The sequence below is a fragment of the Mastigoproctus giganteus genome, chromosome 4 (assembly GCF_048544385.1).
Source record: "Mastigoproctus giganteus isolate SK-2022 chromosome 4, ASM4854438v1, whole genome shotgun sequence".
Classification (NCBI taxonomy): Eukaryota; Metazoa; Arthropoda; class Arachnida; order Uropygi; family Thelyphonidae; genus Mastigoproctus; species Mastigoproctus giganteus.
The window spans coordinates 184,725,645-184,753,085 of NC_143578.1; the positions used below are offsets into that span (position 1 = coordinate 184,725,645).

Consider the following 27,441-nt stretch of genomic DNA (forward strand, 5'->3'; position numbering starts at 1 on the left):
ATACTTATCTGGTACAAGTCATTATCTGTAATAATTTTTGGATGGATAGCATTCAGGAAATATAGTCACATACAGTCACATACTGAAAATTTATTCTTCTCTTGATTATGCAGCATCAGCCAAAAAAAAAACACACATTCCCATTTCACCCCTCTGTTTGTTCCAAGTACCTTTCCAGCTCAGCCTTAAATTTATTTAGGCTATCAACTTCCACAACAAAGGATGGAAGTCTGTTCCACCAACCAACCACCTGCTGGCTAAAGGCAAACTTCTGCACATCTATCCTACATCTGTCTTTCCTCAATTTGAATTTATGCCCTCTCGAATGATTATTCTGAGCAAAAGGAAGAGTTCCATCAGCATTGAGCATGCTCAAACCATTCAAGGCTTTATACACCTCAACCCTTTGTTCCATTCACTAATCTTGTCCTTCTCTGTACTCGTTCCAACAACTCTACATCCTTCTTAAAATGAATCCTCTAGACCTGTATACAGTACTCAAGGTGTGGCCTGACCATTGCCTTATATAATGGGATAATCACCCCCTTATCCCTGCTAGAAAAATTCCTGTATATCATTGACAAGACACTATGAGCTACTCTTGCAGACCGTCTGCACTGCTCAGAAAACTTCATATCTGCCTGCACAATTACCCCCCAGGTCCTTTTCATTCTCTAACACAGAGTTGATATGTTACTCTGGGGTTGCTGCATCCCATATGTAGTACTTTACATTTTTCAATGTTAAACTTCATTTGCCACCTCTCAGCCCATCTGCTCAACCTTTCCGGATCCTGTTGCAGCAGCATAGCGTCAGTAGTGTCCTTAATAACCCTGTCAACCTTTGTATTGTCTGCAAACTTGGATATTAAGCTTGATATACCATCATCAATATCATTTATAAATACAGAAAACGACAATGGACCCAATACTGAACTCTGAGGGATTCCACTAATAACATTAGTCCACAATGAGCAGTCCATTGATTACCACTCTGTCTTCTCCCACTCAACCATCCCTTTATCCATAGCAGCAATTTACCTCCAATGCCACACTGCTCCAATTTGTGCAGCTGTCTTTCATGTGCAACAGTATCAAAAGCCTTTCTAAGATCCAAATATATGATATCAAAGTTATTCCCTGCATCCAGTTCTTTTGTGACTGCATTATAGTATCCAGTCAAATTGGTCAGGCAAGACTTTCCCTTAACAAAACCATGCTGTGTCCGAGCTATAACTATAGTCTTGTCTAGATGTTCCTGCAGTGCTTCTTTAACCAGTGCCTCCATTAATTTTCCTGGAACAGAATTTAACAGGTCTATAATTACTTGTGTTGCCCTTTGATCCATCTTTGTGAATTGGGGTCACATTTGCATATCTCCAGTCCATGGATACCTCCCCTGAGTCCAAAGAAGCTCTCAAACTTTTGGCTTAAATGTGCCCAGCAGAAAATCCTTTATCACATAAAAGAATGTCAGAGTTTGAAAATAATTTGCAAGGAAAACACCAGATGTTATTGGAACTTCTTGAATATATCAGCCATCTTCTAATTTTTTTTTATCACCATTTGCTATTTTCCTGACATAATATTGTGTTGAAAAGGACCTTTTCTTCTGATCAGTAGGAATGATCAGTCTTCACTTCTAATAGACCATACTCAACTATTAATGTTCTCATCTCAACATTTAAATATTTCAGCCATTTTACTGGATCCCAACATTGAAATCAGCACTTTTGTTTATTTGCTTCGAGACTGAAGAGGTTCCTTTTCCATCTGCAGCAGTTGCCCTCTCAATCAGTGGATAAATTAATAAATTTTCATAATGAACCAATGTATACTCCCCATCATGACTTATGGAAGAGAAGCTGAGAACTACACAGCGAAGAATGGAACGAATTTATATTGGGAATCTGACTATTAGATAAGAAGAGAAACACATGGATTAAGCAGCAAACTCAAGCAAAGGACATTCTTATCAAAACTAAAGAACTGAAATGGACTTGGGCAGGACACATAGCTCGAAGACATGATGACAGATGGACTAAGAAAATAACAAAATGGTACCCAAGAGGAGCTGGAAGAAAACCTGGAAGACAATGGCGGAGATGGATAGATGAAATTCATGAGTTTGTGGATAGTAAATGGATGGCCATTGCACAAAACAGAAGGAACTGGAAAGTTGCTGGAGAGGCCTTCATCCTGCAGTGGATTGAAAATGGCCGATGATGAAGATGATGTTTGATCCAGCATTTTTTTCCAATTCAGAGCAGTCTCATCAATGTTAAAAATTTGCTGCGTTGAATACCTGCCTTCATCAATAATTTTTTTCAACACATCACAAAATTTCTCTGCAGCTGCAGAATCAGCACTGGTGACTTCACCACATACTTTAACATTGTGGAAACCAGTGCGATGCTTGTACCTATTAAACCACCCATTGTTTGCCATGAACTTGGGTTGGAGTTCACCGTACTTATCCTTAATATCTTCACAAATATATCTTGCTTTTGCTTGAATGGCCATTCAAGCTCAGGGGCACTCGCTTCTGAATCTGATTTTCCATCCATATTATTAACAGCTGTTCCATCTTCGATATAGCACCTGAACGCTGTTTTGTGATCACTGTTGATCTTAAGTGCATTGATTCTTTGACATGTTCTTTTATACGCGCACTGTCCTTTAAAATAGTATTCACTGTTGAAGCAGTGAGGCCTAATTCCCTTGCAATAGATGACAAACTTTGTCCTGCTTCGTACTTCTTAATCATTTTCATCTTTATTTCTAAATCAGTTTTGTTTCGTTTCCTGGCACTACCACCACTTGCACTTTTCTTTAGTCACTTTCCCTTCATCATTGTAATACGTAAATAGGAATGAAGAGAAGTTTCTGTAAATCTGTTTTTTATATGATTGAAGATTTCAATGAAGGGGAACACATTTCACCATAATAGCGTAAAAATCCACACAATTGCAGTTATCAGTTTTATCGCAAATGCAATAGGATTGAGTTTACTACCTCTTTATAATTAGATGTACTAACAGAAAAGCCCAATAAACCGGAAAGGGCAAATTGTTTTTATTGTTTTTTGGTCGTGACCTCCAGAAACATGCTTTAGAAAAATATCACAAAGGCGTTCAAAATTGATTCTCATAACAGGAACATATGATAATGATAAAAGGGTAGCGCAATTTTCTTTTAAAAAAAATGATCTTTTTTGAGAGATAAATAGCTTAGTCATATAGCAAAATTTTTAACTTCCAAGGACTTGGAACAAATTACAAAAAAAAATGTGTTATTGGGTTCACATTACAATATTTTCACGATACCTCCATTTATTCTTACAGGATGCAAAATACGTTTCCACAATTTTTTTAAGTTTGCACTGGCTGGCAAAAACTTGTGCAAAGTCAAATTTCTGTAAGTCGAATATTACGTAAGTGGGGGAGTTCCTGTACACAAGTTTTCATGCAAATTTGGCCATTTAGGTAGAATTTTACGAAGGTTGTGCTTTATTTTATCAGCTTCTTGTAATAAAACTTCCTGCTTCTTCCATTGACGAATCATCTCAATAGGCAGGAGTCTGAGATTTCTTTCTGCTGCTCTGTTCCCATGTTCTTTGGCATATTGTACTGCTTTCAGCTTAAAACCAATAGTATAATTTTGCCTTCTTGATGCACCTGCATTGATTAGGACTTAAATGTATAACTAGAATTCACTTGTTACTCAATCAACAGCCTTGTAATTATTGAAAAGTGGACTAACATGTAGTAGTTAACTATCCATTATCTACTAAATGTTTACTCTCTGTTTTGCACATGTGCTGTATTGCCACTTTTGGCTTCTAAGACACAGGGTGATTTTTTTAAAGGTTTTTTATAAGGAAAAAAGTTCGTCTTATATGCTGACACTTTGTGACAAAGAATTTCTCTATCTTTTTAGAGAAGCTCAATTTTTCCTCCATCTTTTTCTTTTCACAAAACAATAATAATAAAATAAACACAACATAAAAAGTGAATTGTTTATTTTTTTATTTTGCAAATTTACACTTTTCTTGTTAATGAATTGGCATTCAGGTGTGCTGCAGTAGTCTACTTTGCAAAATAGAAATGCCACAATAGCATTTTACTGTAATTGTGATATTCCATTGGACTTTGTGATGAAAAGCTAATTAACAATGTCTGTCAGTTAGATGCCAAAGAACGTGACATAAAATTTCAGAAGATATATACGCAAGATTTTCCCTGTCATATAAAATTTGAGAAAAAGTAACACAATTACCTTGTATATCATATGTAGATATGATATACAAGCATGCATCCATAGAACGAAATACAAAAATAGACGTAGCATTTCGTGGTGACCACGATGTCATAGCATTAGTAGAAGCATATGATGCAAGAAAGCAGGCTTATGCAGCATCAGCCAAAAAAAAAAAAAAAAAATCTATGTCCCCTCGGGTTCTTAATCTGATCAAGAGGAAGAATCTCATCAGCATTCAGCTTGCTCAATCCATTCAAGGCCTTGTACACCTCAATCATATCACCTCGCAGGTGCCTACTCTCCAGGCCCTGCAATTTGCAGAACTTAAGCCTTTCTTGGTAAGAGCACCATTTTGTTCCCCCTCACCAATCTTGTTGCTCTTCTTTGTATTCATTCTAGCAACTATACATCCTTCCTAAAACGAACCCTCCAGACCTATACGGTTTACGGAAAAGTGCCCCCCCCCGCATTTCGCCTCGCACATTTCGCCCCCGGCACATTTTGCCCCCAGTAGATAATGAGTAGACCCCTAAATTTAACTCTAAAGTCCAGCTACAGGACCAAAAGAAATAATCGGTCCATATTTATTAAACAGTTTAGACCTTCAAAAATCTAATTTTATGCCAATCCATGTAATGGTTTCCTTGCTGCCAGAGGTATGGTGTTTGAAGACAGAAGTCTTGAGTGCTCACTGTTGAGACCACACGGTCTGAACACTACAGTTCTGAAAGTGGGGAAGATGTCCCACCTGTTTTGCAAAATTGATATCACCATCCTCAAGAATTATTAGCGAGTTGGACTAGGAGAGTTGGAAAAGAAGCTTCCTATATCTAAAATAAAGGTAATCCCTGTTGATTTATAATATAATAGAATATAGGAATTATCAAGCACTTAATAGCTCTCAATTATCAAATCTATTAAACAGTTTTTAATGTATGATTCTCATGACGAACTGCTCCCGGGTCGCTTATTTTTTCCACTAGTAACAGTCTTCAGTTATTGGCACATAGCCAGGAGTGGTTTTCTGATGGAACAAGAAGTATGCTGCAATTTCTGCTAGAATCAAAAGAATAGTCCAAGATTTTCAAAATCATAATGTGATTGATTACCTTAGAGGCATTGCATACAACTTTGAGTTTTCAACAAAAATAATGTGCATTTATTCTATGATTGATTACCTTTGATTGATTTATTCTATTAAAACAAAATAAATTAGAATTAATAAAAAATTAGGTGTATTATTTACATTTCTATAGCCTATTCATTATCTACTGGGGGCAAAATGTGTCGGGGGTGAAATGTGGGAGACAAAATGCGGGGGGCAACTTTTCCGGATCCCGACCTATACGCAGTACTCAAGATGTGGCCTGACCATTGCCTTGTATAACGGGATAATCACCTCCCTGTCCCTGCTTGCAAAATTTTTATATATATCATTGACAAGACTCCATGACCTGTCCTGGCAGCCCATCTGCACTGCTCGGTGAACTTCATATCTCACTGCACAATTACTCTCGCAGGTCACTTTCCACTTCCCTGAGTGTAGTACCGCACAGTTGGTATATTTCTCTTGGGTTATTGCTACCCATATGCAATACTTTGCATTTGTCAATGTTAAACTTCAGTTGCCACTTCTCAGCCCATCTGTCTAACTTTTCTAGATCCTGTTGCAGTAGCATACTGTCTTTAGTGTCATTAACAACCCTGCCAGCTTTGTATCATCTGCAAACTTGGACATTAAGCCTGATATACCTTCATCAGTATCATTGATGAATACAGGCGCCTCCGTAGCCAGGTGGGAAGGAGCAGCAGCACATAACACACGCTTCTTGATTAGACCGGGGTTCGAGCCCGTCACCACCAAATACAGAGGATGCGGAAAGGTCAGGGAATGACCACCGCATATTCCCGGAGCAATATGGCCTTAGTTGCTAATGCTCCTAAAAACCAAATAACAAGATAACAAGATCATTGATGAATACACAAAAAACAATGGACCCAGCGCCAAAACCCTTGGGAACTTCACTAATAATATTTGTCCACGAAGAGCAGTGTCCATTGATTATCACTATTTGTCTTTTCCCACTCAACCATCCCTTTATCCCTTGTAGCAACTTACCTTTAATGCCATACAGCTCCAGTTTGTACATCAGTCTTCCATGTGCAACAGTTTCAAAAGCTTTCCTGAAATTCAAGTATATCATATCAAAATTATTTTTTGCATCCAGTTCCTTTGTGACCACATCATAGTATCCAATCAGATTGGTCAAACAAGACCTCCATTTAACAAACCCATACTGTTTCTTCAGTATTACTGCAGTCTTGTCTAGATGATCCTGCAATGCTTCTTTAACCAGTGACTCCATTATTTTCCCTGGAACCCAAGTTAACTTTTAACAAGAAAACTTTTAAGTAACAGGTCTATAGTTACATGTGTCACCTTTTGAACCCCCTTTGTGAATTGGTGAAACATTTGCACACCTCCACTCCATGGTGACCTCCCCTGAGTCCAAGGAAGCTCTCATAATTATGGCTAAGTGTTTACTTGCTTCCTTTACTGCCTCTTTTAATATAACTGGATAGATCCTGTCCACCTCAAGGGCCTTCCTTATGTTTAACCAACAATTTCTCCTCCATTTCGCTCTTAGTTATTACCAAATCACTTAGCTCCCTGTTAGAGTTTGAAAAACTTCTGGCATTCCCCTCTTTGAATAACTCCTCATGTAAATGCAAAATACTCATTCAGTTTATCAGCTACTTGAGCATGATCATCAATAGCCAACCCATCTATGTTAAGTGGTCCAATCTGAATCATCCCTTTCCTTGTTAGAGTTTACATAGGTAAAGAACTCTTTGCTGTTTTTCTTTGCATCCTTTGCCAAAGATTTCTCATAATCTGCCTTTGCTTGACTAATCTCCTTTGTGACTTGGTTGCAGACCAGCTTATATGTATCATAGGCTTCCATGTCACCCATTAATTTATATGTATCCCATGCATTTTTCTTCATTGCCACATGTCTCATTAGTTCGTCTGACATCCATTTAGGCCTAATCCTTGAACAATATTTCTTAGTTGGTATGTAAAGCCTAGTAGCTTCCAAGATTAATTCATTAATGCCTCCCATTTTGAATTTGCTGTTGGTAATATCATCAGTTGGTCCCACCATATAGAATTTAAATACTGTCTCAGACCACCATAGTCGCCTTTTTGGTATGTAAAGCCTAGTAGCTTCCAATATTAAAAGTTCACATAAGTAAAGAACTCTTTGCTGTTTTTCTTTGCATCCTTTGCCAGAGATTTCTCGTAATCTGCCTTCACCTGCCCAATCTCTTTTGTGACTTGATTACATACTAGTTTATATCTGCTGTAGACTTCTGTGTCGCCAGATAATTTATATGCATCCCATACATTTTTCTTCTCTGCCACTATCCGCATTAATTCATCTAATATCCAAATAGGCCTAAACCTTGAACAGCATTTCTTAGTTGGTGTGAAAAGCCTAATATCCTCCAAGATTAACACCCTGAAAGCTTCCCATTTAGAATTCAACACTGGTAACATCATCAGTTGATCCCACTGTATAGAATTTAAAAACTGTCTGAGACCCCTGTAGTCACCTTTATGAAAGCAAAAGCCCTTCCCTTTACCCTTGATGGTAGTTACATCTTTAAGTAAATCCCACATCAGTACATTGTGATCAGTGTCTCCCAGTGGTTCCTTTATTTGCACTTGCAGTTTTTGTTCAGTTGTTCAGAAATATGAGGTGTGGCAATAAACAACAACGACAAGAATCACTTTTGCCTCTGCCTGCAGGCACTGTTAACCTTTTAGTCTGTGTATCCTCCCCAAGCTAGCAATTTTCCGACCCACCTAACACTGCCTTGATAGCATCATCAAATATTCTTGCTCCCTTTCTATTTAAGTGTATCTCATCGCTGTAGAAGCACTCTCTCCTGTCAACCAGCACAGGGCGCCTCCGTAGCCAGGTGAGCAGGAGCAGCAGTGCGTAGCAAATGCTTCTTGATTAGACCGGGGTTCGAGCCCGTGACCACCAAATACGGAAGATGTGGAAAGGTCAGGGAATGACCACCGCATATCCCTGGAGCAATATGGTCTTAGTTGCTAATGCTCCTAAAAAGCAAATAACAAACAAACAACCAGCACAGACCACGCTGAAAAAAATTCTACCCCATGAGCCTTGCACAGTCTCTCCAGGGTGAATTGATCGACAAGGCTCTCATCATATGCTCCCTCCTGTTGTGTCTGGGCAGAATTGCAGACACTTTCACATTCAACCCTAACTCGCGACTTTTTTCAACATTGACCTGTACTTGTTGAGTAAATCTGCACATCACTTACTCTTAATGTCATTAGTTCCAACATGTACAACAATATCACCATTTGTGCCCTTAAATGATATCTGCTCTACAGCATCATCAACTTTTGTCCCTGGCAGACATATCCTGGTCATGTTCCACCTATCCTTCTTGCATGGTATTTTCCCTGTCTCCCTGACAATAGAGTCACCAACAATAACTAATTATGCTCTGCATATTAATTTAATCTTTTGTCATAGAACATAATCTTCCTCTGAGTTGTGCTGATCATGCAGGCAAGTTGTTCAGAAATATGAGGTGTGGCAATAAGGTTCCTGGACTGATGCTATCGTGGTCGTGTTCAATGAATTTGAAAATAAACAAGAGTGGTATGTTGTATTCAAACTTCTTCCAACAGGTTGCTATACAGAGATTGCCCAGTAGGATGATAAGTTGCAAGTAACTAGTTTTGTTATTAGTGTTAATATTCCATGTTATGATTTTTCAATGGAACAGCAAATGAACATCAAATTTTGCTTTAAACTGGGAAAATCTACAATGGAAACATATGAAATTTTAAAAACTGTTTTATGGTGATGAAACGTCGTAGCACCAGTGTGTTTAAATGGTATAAGTGATTCAAAGATTAATGTGAGGATGTTTGCAATGACTTAAGAAGTGGGCATCCTCAACCTCTCAAAATGAGAATATAGTTGCAAAAGTTCAGGAAATCGTGGCCACAGATCTTTGTTTGATCCTCAGAATGTTGTGTAATTTGTTGGATATGAAAAAGGAAATGATTTGTCAAATTCTGCATGAAGGTTTAGGGAGAAGGAAGGTCTGTGCAAAATTTGTGCTGCACCGTCTCATGGATGAGCAGGAGCAGTGAAGAGTGTCATATGAAGATGTCATCAAGACTTGTCTAGACAATCCTAATTTCCTCAATATTGTCAATAGAGATGAGTGTTGGGTGCAGTGTTAAATTCAGGGGGGGTGACCGGGGGTGAGTTTCACCCTTGGTGGAATATACCCCTGGAAAAAAATTTTTTATTATTTTTTTTTCCAGGGATATATTCCACCATTAAAATAAAGGTTTAATATTCCAATATTAAAATAAGAGTATTTTTTATTTTAATATTCGTTCAAAGACCTGACATTGAAATTTTCTTCTTACTGTATTCTTTAGAGACCATATTATCAATTTACACAATGTTGTAATCATAAAACACGAATTCAATAAATTTATGTCAAATAAACACTATGCAAAAAAATCACAGCAACTAAGTGTGGTATTCATTAGGTAGTACATGGCGAAAATAAAATCACAAAAATTCAAAAGACATGAAATTTTCAAAATAGTTAAATGGGCAATATTTCTAGCTGCACAAATTATAACTAAAAGCCACCATTTCTTCTGTCTTTTCATTTTACGGTGTCAGGTTCAGTTTATTTTCACACAAACCATCTCTTGATAGTGTTTTACACAAACAGTCTACTTGCGACTAATTCTTTGTTTGTATATATCACAAACAACACGAACTGGATCGCAGGCTGTGAATACGTTTGCCTCAATTGGTCTCTCATTGATGGATGGTATTGTAATTAGAAAGTGTTCTGCAGCTTTCAGGGAAGGGGCTAAATGACGTCTGGACAGAGAGAGGGGTGTATTGCAGCCACTATTTCAATCATCGGCAGTTTCACTATGGTTTTCAGATTCTCCTTTTTTTTTTTTCTTTTTTTTCGCAGCAAGAGTCTACTTGTGGCATTAAGATAAGCTTAGAGGAGCCTGAATGAGCCATGAGCTATCGGAAAAATGAACAAATTAAGTGATTGATACATATGCAAAGAAAAAGCAGAGAAGAATATGATTATTGTAATACTTGCATATTTGATTATAATTTGTATGATTTTTTTTGCAAATTTTAATTGGTGATTAAAATTATTGTCAGTAATGTGGTTTTTGTGAACTGGCTATTAGTATTTAGATGTTAGATAATAAATATTTCCTTTTGTTTCCTATATTTTTTTCTCATATTCTCTTATTATAATTCATAAATATACAGATTTGTTTGTAACATATGCATATGTTGTAAATATTAAATAATAATAATAAATATACACATATGCTACATGTATCCCCCCAAAGTTTACATTCTTCCCCCTGTACATATACCCCTAAGTTTATATTTCCTCCCCTCCGGTGCAAACAGTCTAATGCGCCAATAAAACCAAACCAAACCAAACCGGTGCAAACAGTCTGGATTCAACACTGGTTGGGTGTTTCAGTACAATCCAGTGACAAAGTGCCAGAGAATACAGTGGAGTTCAAAATCATCACAAAGGCCCAAAAAGTTTCATTTACAGAAGTCCAGAATCACCGTGACACTGATGATGTTTTTGAACAAACATGGTGTGATTCACAAGGAATTAGTATCTAAAGGGGAGAGAGTCAATTCTTTGTTCTGTGTACAGGTGCTTCAAAGACTGTCTAAGCACATTTCCTGCAGCTGGTTCTTTTTGCATAACAATGCCTCTGCCCATTCTGCACCATTTCTGACAAAACATATAATTGTACTGGCCAGTCATCTACCTTGGTCTCCCAATCTAGCACCAGCAGACTTCTTCCTCTTTCCCAAGGTGAAAACTGCCTGCACAGTAAAGAGATTTCAGGATGTTGCGAACATAGAGAAAAATGTAACTGCCGAACTGATCATCATCTCCTTGGATGCCTTTGCTGATTCTTTTCAGAAACTTTTATAACAGTGTAATAAATACATTCAATTAGATGGTGATTACTTTGAATAAAAATAAAAACATGTTTGAGCTACTTCACTTCATGTTCATTTAATTACACCAGTCCTGAAACTTCGTTGCCACACCTCATTTGTTTCCCAATAGTGAAATAGCAAAAAAAATTACGTGGAAGGACAAAAAGAACAGACATTGTTAGTGAAATTCAGAATGACTTGGATAGACTCTGGGGTTAGCAGAAGAGTAGCAACTGTGTTTTGTTAAATGCTGCAAAATGTAAGGTTTTTGCATTTGGAAATAGCAAACCCAAAATTACTTATACTTCTGCATTTAGGAGGAGTTTAGTTATAAGACAGTTGCAAAAAAGAGAGAGATTTGGGGGGGTTGCTATTCAGGCAAACATGAAGTTGTATGTGAAGTGTAGACCGGCTTCAAGAAAGGTCCATGGTTTCCTGTCAGTGATCTACAGAATATTTTCTTGTAGAGATAGGGAGGTCATAATCCTACTGTATAAGACAATGGTGAGCTTGCACTTGGTGTGCTCTGTCCACATATAACCACACCTGAAGAAAGAAAGACATGAGGCTTCTTGAAAGGTCCAGAGATGGCTGATGTCCTTAGTAAAATCAGGAAAAGGATGCCCATAGGAAAAAAAAATTGAATATGCAGGCTACAGAGCTTGGTAACTAGTTGCCATAGAAGGAGATTGAGATCATTGAGGTCCAAAAGGCTCTGAGAAGCAGCACTTTTATTACCGCGTACTGGCACTTTTATTAACAGTGACGTGACATTTGGATGCAGTACAATTTGAAATTTGTAATATTCCTTAAGATTTTTCACATGTTTACCTATTCAAATAAGCATAAAGTTATTTAACCAAATTTGCATTTTTCACTGTCTATTGTTAAGATATTTTCTATATAAATCTTTATAACCATTTTTAGAATTCTAAATTACTCAATCGGACTTCTGTTTAACAAATTCCTTTTATAGCAAATTTTTTTAAAAATTCCCCTTGGAAATTACATTTAAAATAGTTTCCGTTGAGCAAAGGAAATATTCATATATTGAACGGCTAAGGAGAGACTTAACTGGGTACACACTGTTCGCACTTCTGGCCTTCAGGCAATTTAGGAAATTAGTGCTGCTGCTAAGTAAGAATTGAGAGAGCTAAAGGGATTACTATTCTACAACTTAGGGGTACCTGGTAAAGCCTGTCCGACTACCTGTCCCACATATGGAGAAGTCCCACATATTTCAGAGACTGCTGGTAGTCATTGCGGTACAAGTAAACACATGGGTTGTGTTAGGGTAGCTAAGAATAGAAACAGGTGCATGTATACCTGCGTGTACACCAATGCTAGGAGTTTGGTAAATAAATTTGATGAATTTGAGGTATTGCTCAAAACATCAAAGGCAGATATTGTTGGGATATCAGAGACGTGGTGTCACACAGATATAAGTAATGCGGAACTGGAATTTGGGGAATACAATGTGTATAGAAAGGATAGACAGGACAGGAGGGGAGGAGGGGTTATGCTATTAATTAAGAAACAGATAAAGTCCAAGGAAGTGAAGCCAGTCGACATCGATGGACAGGGCAGTGTCGAGTCAGTTTGGTGTGACATAAGCATAGGGAAATCAAAATTGAGAGTAGGAGTGTGTTATAGGCCTAATGACTCTGATGAGTATAATAAGATATTGTACAGGGAAATAGAGTGGGCCAGTAAATCAGAGAGTCTTATAATGGGGGATTTTAATTTTCCAGATATTGACTGGAATTTGTGGGTTGGTCACTCGCACACTAGCAAGGCTTTTGTGGATTTATTGGATGATTGTTTTCTACATCAGCATGTTCGTGAGGCAACAAGAGGGAGCAATACTCTTGATCTGATTATCAGTAGTGATTCTTCATGCATTAAGAACCTGCAGATAAATGAACCACTAGGTGGCAGTGATCACAGTGTGTTGAAGTGGGATTTACTCAAGGAGGTAACTACCATCAGAGGTAAAGGGAAAGGTTTTTGTTTTCGTAAAGGCGACTATGATGGTCTGAGACAGTATTTAAATTCTATACAGTGGGACCAACTGATGATGTTACCAACAGCAAACTCAAAATGGGAAGCATTCAAGGAACTAATCTTGGAGGCTACCAGGCTTTACATACCAACTAAGAAATATTGTTCAAGGTTTAGGCCTAAATGGTTGTCAGATGAACTAATGAGACATGTGGCAGAGAAGAAAAATGCATGGGATACATACAAATTAATGGGTGACATGGAAGCCTATGATAGATATAAGTTGGTCTGTAACCAAGTCACAAAGGAGATTAGGCAGGCAAAGGCAGACTACGAAAAATCCTTGGCAAAGGATGCAAAGAAAAACAGAAAAGAGTTCTTTACATACTTGAACTCGAAAAGGCAAGGGATGAATCAGATTGGTCCACTGGATATTAATGGTTCAACAGTTGAGGATCCTGCTCAGGTGGCTAACAATCTAAACGAGTATTTTGCATCTACTTTCACGCATGAGGAGTTATTCAGGAAGGAGAATGATGTAGGTAAAGTAAACATTGGCAGTCAGCTGGATGATTTTGTAATAACTGAGAGGAAAGTGGAGGAGAGATTGTTGAGGATAAACATAAAAAAGGCACCTGGGGTGGATGGGATCTATCCAGTTATATTAAAGGAGGCAGCAAAGGAAGTATGCAAACCCCTAGCCATAATTATGAGAGCTTCTTTGGACTCAGGGGAGGTACCCATAGACTGGAGATGTGCAAATGTAACCCCAATTCACAAAGGAGGATCAAAGGCTGACACAAGTAATTATAGGCCTGTTAGTTTAACTTCTGTTCCAGGTAAATTAATGGAGGCACTGGTTAAAGAAGCACTGCAGGATCATCTAGACAAGAATTCAGTTATAGCTCAGACGCAGCATGGTTTTGTTAAGGGTAGGTCTTGCCTGACCAATTTGATTGGATACTATGATGTAGTCACAAAAGAACTGGATGCAGGGAATAACTTTGATATTATATATTTGGATCTTAGAAAGGCTTTTGATACTGTTGCACATGGAAGACTGCTGCACAAATTGGAGCAGTGTGGCATTGGAGGCAAATTGCTGCTATGGATAAGGGGATGGTTGAGTGGCAGAAGACAGAGAGTGGTAATCAATGGACACTGCTCAACGTGGACTAATGTTATTAGTGGAGTTCCTCAAGGTTCAGTGTTGGGTCCGTTGTTGTTTTCGGTGTTTATGAATGATATTGATGATGGGATATCAAGTTTAATGTCCAAGTTTGCAGATGATACAAAGGTTGGCAGGGTCGTTAAGGACACTACTGACGCAATGCTGCTGCAACAGGATCTGGAAAGGTTGAACAGATGGGCTGAGAGGTGGCAAATGAAGTTTAACATTGACAAATGTAAAGTACTACATATGGGAAACAGTAACCCCAGAGCAACGTATCAACTCTGCGGTACTACACTGACAGTGGTGGAGAATGAAAAGGACCTGGGGGTAATTGTGCAGTCAGATATGAAGTTCTCTGAGCAGTGCAGACGAGCTGCAAGAGTAGCTCATGGTGTCTTGTCAATGATATACAGGAATTTTTCTAGCAGGGATAAGGAGGTGATTATTCCCTTGTATAAGGCAATGGTAAGGCCACATATTGAGTACTGTATACAGGTGTGGAGGCCTCATTTCAAGAAGGATGTAGAGCTGCTGGAACGGGTACAGAGAAGGGCAACAAGATTAGTAAATGGAACAAAGGGTTGCTCTTACGAAGAAAGGCTTAAGTTTTGCAAATTACAGAGTCTGGAGACTAGGCACCGGCGAGGTGATCTGATAGAGGTGTATAAGGCTTTGAATGGTTTGAGCATGCTCAATGCCAATGGGATTCTTCATCTTTCTCAGAATAATCACCTCAGAGGGCATAAATTCAAATTGAGGAAGGACGGATGCCGGATAGATGTGCGGAAATTTGCCTTTGGCCAGCGGGTGGTTGGTTGGTGGAACCGACTTCCATCACTTGTTGTTGAAGTTGATAGCCTAAACAAATTTAAAGCTCAACTGGACAGGTATTTCGAACGAACGGAGGGGTGAAATGGGAGTGGGTTTTTTTTTTTTTTTTTGGCTGATGCTGAATAAGCTTGCTTTCTTGCATCATATGCCTCTACTAATGCTAATGCTAATGCTAAGTCGCGCTGGTCAACAGTGAGCAGATAAAGGGTTATTCCCAGTGGGCTCTGGCCCACCTTACTGCAGTGGTGTCCAACCTTTTCCTGTACAGAGGCCATATTCAAAGTTAGCTTTCTTTCAGGGGCTGCACTGAGTGATTCGAGAAAAATTAGTGTTACGTTTTCCATATCTTGTTACATGTAAAAGGAAGTTTCTGTTTTCATCTTACCATTTGTTATTTTCAGGCTATATATAAGAAATGCAAATTCCCAATACTTTTATGTGTAACAAATGCAGGTCACTAATTTACTTGTTAGATTTTATTAAAATTATAAAAATATGACTTTCTTTTGTTTTTCAAAAAAAAAAAAATACCTTACTTTTGCCTTTAAATGCTCACTTTAGAAAATTTACAACCCGAAAGGATCACTGTTTAAGATGAATATAAGGCGAATAAATAAAAACAATGATACACCTAAAATCGAAACTATTCGAAAATTTTATTAAGTACAATACATGATTACAGTTACTAAACAAAACATTTAATGAGAAAATTTTTTTGATAATTAGCAAAATTTAAAATGCTGTATTCACTTTCCACATGGGCCATAGGTTGGACACCGCTGTGAATCGACTGTAAGCGCCTCGTTCAAGAATTAGGAGAAAGTGATTTACTTTTACCCCAACAAATAATCATCTGTTGTTTTGCGGAAATGTTTTATCCACATTGTTCCGTAAATTTTCCCTATCTCTGTTTACATGGTCACAGTAGCAGAATATCCAAATGACAATGACATTTTTACAGTTAAAAGAAAAAGAAAAAATTCAGATTTCAGAACCAGTGACAATATCGATGATGAGACTAGGAAAATGAAGACAACAAAGGTATTAAACCTTCTAAACATGAAATGCTGGCATTTGGTGAGAATGAAGTTAGAAAATTGTCAATTAGGCTTCAGTTAAAGGAAAGAGATACAATTCATGGATTTTGATAATACCTTATCTAAAAGACGGTTTTGGAAAAATTGAAGAACATTTGATGAACGCTCTGGATACGATATAAATTTCATCAAGTGAATGTGAACAAGGATTTTCACAAATGAATCTGATCATCAGCCCAACCAGAGCTTCGTTGATGACAAAAACAATTTCTTCACTACTATTTCTTAAAATTGTAGGCCCACCAGTGACACACTTCGATCCAGCAAATATGTCGATTCGTGGCTGCTTTGGAAACTTCATTCAGCAACAGACACAAACAGATGAAAAGAAGTCGGCATAGTGTGTTGGGTGAGAACCCAATAAAAATTTGGAATATTCTATGAAAACTTTATTATGAAATTTTTTTTTACAAATTTTTACTTATTGCTTATTTTTTTACACAGTTTACTTATTTTTTATATACTTGAATAATAAATTTATGCTTAATAAACTGTTTTTTTTTGTTGTTCTTATTCCAAAAACACTACTAAAATAACAATATCAAGAAATAATTTTTTAGAGTACTGTACTTTTCGTGTCTTTTTAATTTTCAATTTTTCCTGACAGCAAAGAAACGATTACTGGCACCTTTTTTTTTTTTTTACAAAAAAAAGCACTGCTGAGAGGGAATAGTCAAATAATCCAAGGTGAAATTTTCATGGTTATAAATGATGCTGGAACTAGGGGACAAAATTGAATTATAGGTTAAAAAGGGGGGAAAAAAGTTTTTTTTTTTTTTAAGTTGTAAATAAGTTCTAAATTCTAGAAATAAGTTACTTCTAAGGATAGTTAAGATTGAAAATTTAAAAAAAATTCAAAGTCAGCTGGATCAGCATTTATATAATGAGTGAAATATGTAAGAAGGGTTTTTATTATTATTTTTTTTATTTTAATGGTGAAGTAAAAACTAGGCCTTCCTTGAACCATGTGGCAAAACTAATGAAGTTGAAAATTCAGTAGGTCTTGCTGCTTGGTCCATTCATTGGTGGGTGAAGGCACATCAGGAAATTTTCTAGTAACCCAATCCACTCCTGGTTCTGTAGTTCATTGTATTTTAATATAATTATATTTTCACAGCTACCATTGTATGTATATCAATTAAAAATGCTAAATCTCAGCAACATACTTTTCTGGTTGGCCAAATTAATGATTGTTTCCTGACAGAACCAGGGTAACTTAAAAGTTACATAGTCTCTCTCAACCTATTAAACAGCATAAGCTGTGAATGACTTGCCTGTCTTTACTTTGCTCCCACCTTTTTGCGCCAATAAAATCCAAATCCAACCAACCAACTTTGCTCCCACCACATGTTTCTTTTTTGTGAATAGCATGTAGCACAAGCCTTAAAAATTAAATTAAGTTAATTATTAAGATAATAGTCAAATCTATGAAACAAATCTTATTTAAATAACTAAAGGAAATAAGATTTATTTGTTAAAAGAAAACAGTATATTTTTACACCTTAGCATAAAGTATTTTCTTTTAACAGAAATTTAATGGTGTTGCCTTGAGAATTGTGAGAAGAGCAGTAGCTTTACTTCATGTATTTGCTATTACTCAGTTCGGCTGTGGTAACAATGCTTTCCAAAAGAATATGCTCAAGAAAACAACAAAAGCAAATCACTGGGGGTAAGATTCAGTTAATCTAAGATTTAAATATTGCTGTTTGTTATATGCTGCATTAAAGTGAACTGTTTCTGAACAGTTCATTTTAATGTAGTGAGTTTCTTTTACCAATCTCATAATTTTGCTGTCAATGGTCAAAATGTTTTTGGAAATCTGAATTTAAATATACTTCTTTATTTGAAATGTGATGGATGTACTTTCTTTAAATGCAGATAATATTTCTGAAAATAATCCTTACAGTCTGTGTTGTTCTCTACTGTTTATCAAGTTACTGTAATATGCACTATTAGCAAAGAGTGTTGGAAGAGTAGTTTAAAGATCACATTCTAATATGATCTAGATCCTCCTTTGACCTATGATGCACTATTCCACAAAGATGTTATTCACATTAGTGAATAAAAATGCATTTGGAAAATCCAAATGTATATTCTTGGTGGAATGCTTTCCACCAATTTATTGCATGGGTTGACAGAAATATTTCTTTTCTCCAGCAGAACAGATTTATACTGGACAAATCACGGGCATATTGAGGGGGTGGGAGCAGATGGGGTGTATGCTCCCTTAACTATGCGTATAAGTGTTCCTAGGTCTATCTAAAAAAACACTGAAAAACCTGGTCGTAATGCCCCCCCCCTCTCTCTCTCCTTACAATGATACCTGGATACAATAGTGGGACAAATGATACTTGTTTTCCAGTACGGACAAGAACTTGTCCGTATGGAAAAGTGCAGATTTTAGTTCTAAATACCACCACTAATGTGAGGTATAGGAGAATTACACATAATTTTTGAACCTTCATTGTTAACTTGATTTGCATTGTGAGCTAACCAGAAACTTGAACATAATACTCAACTTTATATTGAAGCATGATCATCTTTTCTTAGACTTTAAAAAAAAAAAAAACCCACTCATTTGCTAAACTGTCTTCATTTAAGAACATTGTCTTCTTTAGAGGTGTGGCCAGTGTTTTTCTTCCTAAATTTTGTGATGTCTTGAGCATGTTTAATTTAATTTGTGGATTGTAATTCATCTTTTGATCAATATTTGTGGCTTCTTGACCTTATTTTGATAATGTCCTCTTTCTCTTTTAGCTCTCTTACCATTGTCCAAATTTCCTAGGCCAGATTGTATCTTCAATAGCTCTCTAGTCTGTATATTTTACAGACTAGAGACTATATTTTACAGACTTTTTACAAAAAAAGCACTGCTGAGAGGCCGACCGGGCTAGCCAGGTGGGTAAAGTGCCTGCCTGGCAACCCAAAGGTCGCTGGTTCGAATCCCGCCTCGGGCTTGGATCAAAGTACTGCAAAAACCTTGGGAGGTGCACTATGGCCACAGAAGCCGATGCGCCAACAACTACCAAAAAAAAAAAAAAAAAAACTGCTGAGAGGGAATAGTCAAATAATTCAAGGTGAAAATTTCATGGTTAATGTGCCTATTCATTCACCGCTTTAAGGAACTTACTTTTCTCACAATTGGCATGTCTTTTTCACCTTTCTATTTCCGTAAATTCCTATCCAAAGAATTGTGATTAGTGATACACTACCATTTCTTCTTCCCTGCTAAAACTTCTTCAGAAGTTTATTCTAACCGTTTTGACCCCACAAATTCTACCTTGTAAGTTCAAAAGGATGTGACAGGAACAAAAGCCTGGGATAAATAAGATTTCAGTAAAGGGGGATCACGTTTCACCATAATAATGTAAAAAATCACACAATTCCAGCTGTTGGTATTTTCGCAAATGAACTTTACTACCATTTTATAATTGCTTTCAGTAACAGAAGAGCCCAATAAAATGGAAAGTTCAAATTGTTTTTATTGTTTTATGGTAGTAACCTCCAGAAATGTTTTAGAAAAATATCACAAAGCTGTTCAAAATTGGTTCTTATAACAGAACATATGATAACAATGAAATTGTAATGCATTTTAATGATTTGAATTGGTAACTAATACAATTTACACTATAAAAACTACCTTTTAGATAGTTATATAGCAAAAATTTCAATTCTGAGGTCATGGAACGAATTACCAAAAAACAATGTGTTATTGGGTTCATATTATGATATTTTCATGATACGATGGCATCTCTGGAACAGATTAATATCGTAAATCCGGGTACACTGTATTGTATAGCTGCACGTGTGGTTTGAAATGCGGTATTTATGAATGTTTAACATGCATATTTTGCATTTAATGTTCATATTTTTGATTTTGTTGACTTGATACTTGAAAAAAAAAACTTGTAAAGCAGGAACTGCCTGTACTTATTACACATTCTAAACATTTGTGAAGAGAGTCAGTGAAGGCATCCAAGGAGATGATCATCAGTTTGGCAGTTACATATCCTCAACGTCATCAAATCTTTTTATTATGAGGGCAGTTTTCACCATGGGAAAGGGGAAGACGTCTGCTGGTGCTACATCAGGAAAGTAAGTGGATGATTGACCAGTACAATGCCGTGTTTCATCAGAAGTGTCTTCAAAACAAGTGCAGAATGGATGGAGGCATTGTTGTGCAACAAGAACCAGCTGCAGGAAATGACTTCAGTAGTCGTTGAAGCACCTATATGTAGAATGCAGAAATGGCTCTTTCCTCTTCAGATACAAATTTCTTGTGAATCACACCCTGTTTGTTGAAACACATGAACAGCATCATCTTGATCCTGGATTTCTGTAAATGAAATGTTTTGGGCCTTGATGATGATTTTGAAGTCTACTGCATGCTCTGACTTTTCATCTCTGGATTGTATTGAAACACCCAGCACATATCTCCAGTGACAATATCGAAGAAATTAGGATTACCTTGACACGTCTGAATGAAGTCTTCGTATGATGACACTTTTTCATTGTCCCTGCTCATCCACAAGGCTGTGCAGCACAAATTTTAACCTTCCTTTATCCTAAATCTTCATGCAGAATTTGATGAATCATCTCCTTATTCACATCAAACTCATCACCCATCATTCTGAGGGTCAAACAGTGATCTCTTGCTACAATTTCCCAAACTTGGGAAATTATATCAAGAGATTACTGACCGGTCAGTAATCTCTTGCTATAATAACTTCAATAATAGAGAAAATCATAGAGGCAATCATCAAGGGTGGAATTCAGGATCATTTAGATAGAAATAGAATTCTGAAGGAATCTCAGCATGGTTTTTGTAAACGGAAAATCATGTTTAACAAATCTGGTTAGCTATTTTGACAGGGTCCCCTCATGAGCTGGATTTAGGGAATAATTTCAACACTGTTTATTTGGATTTCAGCAAAGCATTTGACTCAGTCTCACATGAGTGGTTACTTTACAAGTTGGAACAGGTTGGAATCACAGGGAAAATCCTTAGCAGGATGGTTTCAGGGCAGAAGGCAGAGGGTTTGTGATGAATAGTTATTCCTCAAATTGCATTGATGTAAGAAGTGGGGTTCCCCAAGGATCAGTATTAGGACCACTGTTGTTTTTGATTTTCATACATGACATCAATGAAGGGATAGTAAGGGATAGAAGGGATAATAATAAATTTTTAGATAATGTAAAGATCGGTAGAGTAGTTAATGATCACCGCCAAGCAGAGCTTCTTCAGGGTGACCTAGATAGGTTTCGGGGATGGTCAGAAAAGTGGCACCTATGCTTAATCCAGCAAAGTGTGAGGTATTCCAGCTGTGGAACAGTAACTCCAAAAACACTTACACAATTGGTGGATTTGAACTAAAGCCAGTAGTGGAGGAAAGGGACTTGAGTGTTACTTTATGGCCAGACACGAAGTTCTCCGAGCATTGTAGACAAGTTGCAAGGAAGGCCCATAGTGTCCTATCGATGATTTATTGAACATTTGCTAGCAGAGATAAAGACATCATAATCCCATTATATAAGTCTGTTGTTAGACCACACTTGGAATACTCTGTTCATTTATGGAGATCGCACCCAAAGAAAGACATTGAGCTTCTTGAAAGGGTCCAAAGATTGGACTTCGTGGTTTTTAAGGGCAGCATGTAGTTTCACTGTGGGTTTGGCTATGGTTTTCAATTGGGTGTCTTTGAAAAGACTATTTAATTGTTTGAACCATTGTTCAGTATACGGTAAAGCAATAAAATATTTTTGTATGTTATTATTATTGATAACTGGAGGGGTATTATGTAATCTGTTTTTTGCTTATAACCTTATTTCATTTATAATAGATAGGGGTAACCTCTATTTTGAAATCTGTTTCTTAGTGTTGTATTTTGGTGTTTAGGGCTGATTCAGTTGTTGAGTATTTGCAGGCATTGAGAAATTGATTTAGGAAAATGGATCTTTTATAGGTGAAAGGGTGGTAGCTGTTGTAATGAAGAAGCATTCTTGTGTTGGTGGCCTTTCTGTATATGCTGAAATTAATATTGTTTGAAATTAATATAATTAAACCTGTGTGAGGGTGAAATTTAAAAAATGTAATGATTTTGTTTCAGCATTTTCGGATTCTAGTGTAAAGCTTAATCTCGCATGGATATTATTAAAATTCTGTAGTGTGTCCTGTATGGTCCTCTGATCTGTGATGCAAAGTATATCACCCAGATATCTACCATAATAGGTGACCTGTTGAAGAAAGGGTGTTAAATGTATTTTTTCAATAATGGTAAGGTATATTTCCACTAGTAAACCACTTAGATTTAACCCATGGGTAGACCATAAAACTGTTTGAAAATTTTACCTTGGAAGGTGATATAAGTGGATTCAGTTAAAAGTTTTATCAGATCAAAAATAGCTGTAATTGGGAGTTTAATATGGTTAATTGGTAGGAAGTTTTTGTTTAGCATGTCCCAGTCAATGTCCAAGGTGTATTTCGACATTCACATTGGTATGTAAAGAGGTGACATCAAGGGAAAATAAGTTGTCATTATCATTAAGTGATTTATGTTTAAGGATGTTAAATAGCAAGTCGTTGTTTTTTATCCCAAACTTTATGGTTTGTCTGAATGGTTCGGATATATTATATATGTGTGAAGCTAACGTTGAGAATGCAGCATTTTTATATGAAACATTGGGATGAATGGGGAAACATGTCTTATGTAGTTTAACCTGGCCAAAAATTGTGGGTATATTGTAAGTCCTGGCTTTTAATTGTTTTAACTGGGCCATCTTAATGTAATTGTTTTTCTGGTATGTCGTTAATGTCTTATTATATTGGTTGACTAAATTGGAAAAAAGGTCCAGATTGACTTCTTCGTAGCATTATGGCAATATCTGATACTATGAAATTTAATTTGTTGATATAATCTTGGTTGTCTAAAACTACAAGCGTATTGCCATTGTCTGCTTCTTGTGTCATGATATCTTTGTTTTTTTGAAGGTCACGCAATGTTGAGGTTTTATTTAATTTGGGAAGATGCTGGCTTTTAGGGTTATTCACTATCTGGTTTATCTGTTGAATGATTGTGTCTTTCTGCAGGATGTTCCGAAGTCCAAATTCAACGTCTATAACAAATTGTTTCTTAGGCAAATTGCAGGGAGGTAAATTGTAGTTTAAGCCTTTGGACAGAAGCGAAATTTGGTCATGGGTTAGAGAGCTTTTAGAGAGATTAGTGACATGGGGCTGGGAAGCTGTGCCTCAAGCTGAGAATGGTGGTTCAGGGTAATTAGCGTGTGGATTCAGATATCTGGGATAGCCTGTTTAGTTTATTCCGTGACAGTCTAATTTCCAAAGCTAGTACTTTGTGACAAAAATTGATAGTGGTTTCCAAGGTTGACCAATCGTTAGGGTTAAGGTATTTTCTTAATTTATTATGGATTTGTTTGACTTGATGCAGATATTGTTGCTTGATAGAATAACGGGATCTCAGGGCGAGGTTAACGATACTATGCAATGTGGTGTAAGCTAGTTTCTTTATGCCCGGTAAATTTTGGTTGAATTTGACTATAGCAAATTTCATTTCAGAGTAATGTTTTGTTTGAGGCAATATTTTAGGAATGTTATATGATGATCACGGGCTGAATATCTAAGTGTTAATTTGGTATATTATTGTACAAAGGTATGCAAGAAATCTCCCATGCTCGCGAGGTCGAATGGATATGAGTGGAGAGTAAGCTGAGAGATCGAGCCTTTGCTGCTCTGTTATCTATTAATTTAGTACAGATCGGACCTCTTTTTAACGAACTTCCATATAGCAAAATTTTCTGTATAGCGAACATTTTTGATTTCCCCCTGGTCATTACATTGAAAGTAGTTTCCGTATAATGAAGAAAATTTCTGCGTAACAAACTTTTTTTTGAGAGACCTGGGTATGCATTGTTCGCACCTCTGGCCTTTAGGCAATAGAGCTGATGCTGTACAAAGCACAAATTAAGAACTAAAAGGATTAAGAATTAATCCCTTTAGCTATAATAGCTAAAGGTCTTAATTCCAAGAATTAAGAGCTAAAACATTTTACAATTTAATGGCGCCTGTGAAACTTTGCAGGAGGAAACTGGCCAACAACGGCGTGGAATAGAAAAAGATGGAAGATTCTGGGAGAGGCCTTTGCCCAGCAGAGGGTAAGCAATAGATAAAAAGAAGTAAAACCTGTACAACTGATATACTACTATACTGAGAAGTCCTTGTCAGCTGTCCACAGCCATTGGCAAAGGTTCAAGCATATTATTGACGCAGGCATTGGCTCTGGCTAACCTATTTTCTACCATAAGCATCCTATTAGAGAATTAGGAGAGAGTGATTTTTCTTTATCTCGGAAATTCATCTGTTGTTTCGAAGAAATGAATCATCCACACTTTCACTAAATTTCACCTGTCTCTGTTTACATGGTAGCTACACTAATTTCAGCTTTGTTTTAACTGCTGTGCAAGTAACCTTACAGAGTCTAAGAGGAAATCATTGAGTGTAGTGTGAAAAAGTGGAAGTGCTTAATAGTGTAGATTGGAGCATTAAAAAAAGAAAAATAAATTGCTTTAAAATTTGATATCCCTGTCAGTAGTGCGTCAACCATTCTGAAAAACTGTTTCAATTTTCAAACTGTTTGAGGAAACGGGACCCAGTCGGAAGTGTGCGAAATTATGCCTTTGGGAAAATATAGATGAAGCAGTTTTTAAGTGGATGAACTTGATTCAAGACCAAAACATGCTGATATCAGTGCTATTAATAAAAGAAAAGGCTATGGAATATGCATCTTTTCTGGGGCACAAAACATTTCAAGCCAGTTCTGGCTGGCTGGACAAATTTAAAGAGCATCATGGCTTACTCAAAAAAGTTATTTCTGATGAAAGTGGAGTTGCAATCGAAGAAGACTATACCCATTGGAAAGAAACAGTTTTGAAAAAAATTACAGAGGATTACTAGTCCAAAGACATATTCAACATTGATGAAACCAGGTCTATATTTTAAATGTTTGCCAAACGAGACACTGACTTTTAAAGGTGATAAGTGTTTTGGTGGTGAAAATAGTAAGGAGAGAATTACACTCTTGGTTGCAAATATGGCTGGTAACGTAAAACTGAAGCTTTTTGGTAATAGGCAAAAGTAAACAACCCCTGTGTTTCAAAGAATAAAGTTGTTAGAGTTGGACTACAACTACAACAAAAAATCTTGAATGACAAGCAAATTTTTGAGCAGTGGATTTTAAATTTCGATAGAAAGATGACCAAAGAAGACAAAAAACTTGTGTTGATTGTCGACAACTGCCCTGCCCGCCTTCACTCACTAATTTTGAAACTTACAAGTGTGAAGCTTGTTTTCTTCCTTCTGAATAATTCGTCTTAACTGCAACCAATGCCGGATTTACATATAAGTTAAACAAGCTACGGTTTTGGGCCTCACGTTCCAAGGGGCCTCACTCCATCTTAAAAAATCCTTTTTTAATATTGTCACAGGTGAACAGTAAGGGCCTCATACATGTTATAGCTTAGGGCCACAACAAGTTTAAATTTGGCCATGACTGCAGCCAGTGGACCAAGGCATTATCAAGAATTTGAAAATGCACTACCGAAGGCACATACTGAAAAAAATTATACTGTGAAGAAAAACCAACCAACCAACCTATAGATTCTGTTAGAGATTTCTGGATGTGCATATCAGAGTTGGCGAAAGTGTGGAGTCAAGATGTGACGAAACATCAATTAAGAATTGTTTTGCAAAAAGCAGGTTTTTCTAAAATGCTAATTAACAGAAATGAGAGGGATGATCTACCCGGGTATAACCCCGGGGGCTCACATCTGGTGAGTATGGGCTTGGCAAACCCAGGGTCCTGAGCTGGATATCATCATTCTTCTCTTTCTTGGTGATGCCTTTCTACTTCTCTCTCTCTCTCTCTCTCTCTCTCTCTCTCACACACACACACACACACACACACACACACACACACACACACACACACACACACACAGGGGGATAACTCGGGAATTTTTTTTTTTTTTTTTGGCTGGTGCAGCATAAGCCTCAGGCTTCCTTGTACCATATGGCTAATAATAATAATAATAATAATAGTATTAGTAGTGGCAAATGATTCAAAAGAGCATGCTTATACAGTTCAGCCAAAAAAAAAAAAAAAAAAAACCCTTCCCACCTTACCTGTCTTACCCATCCAATAGTGTGTCTAATTCTTCCTTGAATTTATTGAAAAGTACCCACTTCCACAACAACAGATGGAAGTTTATTTCAACAGTCAACTACCTGCTGGCTAGAGGCACACTTCCATTCATTTGTCCTGTAACCATACTTCTTCAGCTTGAATTTTTGTCCCATCATGTGTGTAGTCTGAGCAGGAGGAAGAGTGCCATCAGTATTGAGCTTCCTCAATCCATTCAAAGCCTTAAACACCTAAATCAGCCGACCGGGCTAGCCGAGTGGGTAAAGTACCTGCTCGGCAACCCAAAGGTTGCGGGTTCGATTCCCGCCTCGGGCTTGGATCAAAGTACTGCAAAAACCTTGGGAGGTGCAATATGGCCACAGAAGCCGATGCGCCAACAACTACCAAATCAAAAAAAAAAAAAAAAAAAACCTAAATCAGATCACCTCGCAGCCACCTAGTCTCCAGATGCTGCAATTTGCAGAACTGAAGCCTTTCTTGGTAAGACCACCCTTTTGTTCCCTTCATTAATCTTGTTGCCTTTCCCTGCACCCATTCTAATAGATCTACTTCCTTCCTAAAATGAAGCCTCCAGACCTGTATGCAGTACTCAGGATGAGAAATAACAATTGTCTTGTACAATGGTATAATCACATCCTTAACCCTGTTAGCAAAACTCCAGGAGCTGACCGGGAAGCCTGTCTGATTGCTTAGAGAACTTCATATCTGCCTGCAGGCACCTCCGTAGTCAGGTGGGAAGGAGCAGCAGTGCGTAGCACACGCTTCTTGATTAGACCGGGA

The 27,441-nt window shown here is 37.2% G+C and overlaps 1 protein-coding gene across 3 annotated transcripts in view; it reads left to right on the forward strand.

The window, feature by feature from the left end:
* The window catches only part of LOC150087252 (RUN domain-containing protein 1), a 295,153-nt gene that overhangs the window by 146,053 nt on the left and 121,659 nt on the right, over positions 1-27,441 (forward strand). For all 3 annotated transcript variants that reach the window (XM_090371915.1, XM_090371918.1, XM_090371916.1), the window contains exon 10: positions 17,977-18,116. In XM_090371915.1, the coding sequence (XP_090228041.1) occupies positions 17,977-18,116 (140 nt within the window). The remainder of the gene's footprint in view (positions 1-17,976; positions 18,117-27,441) is intronic.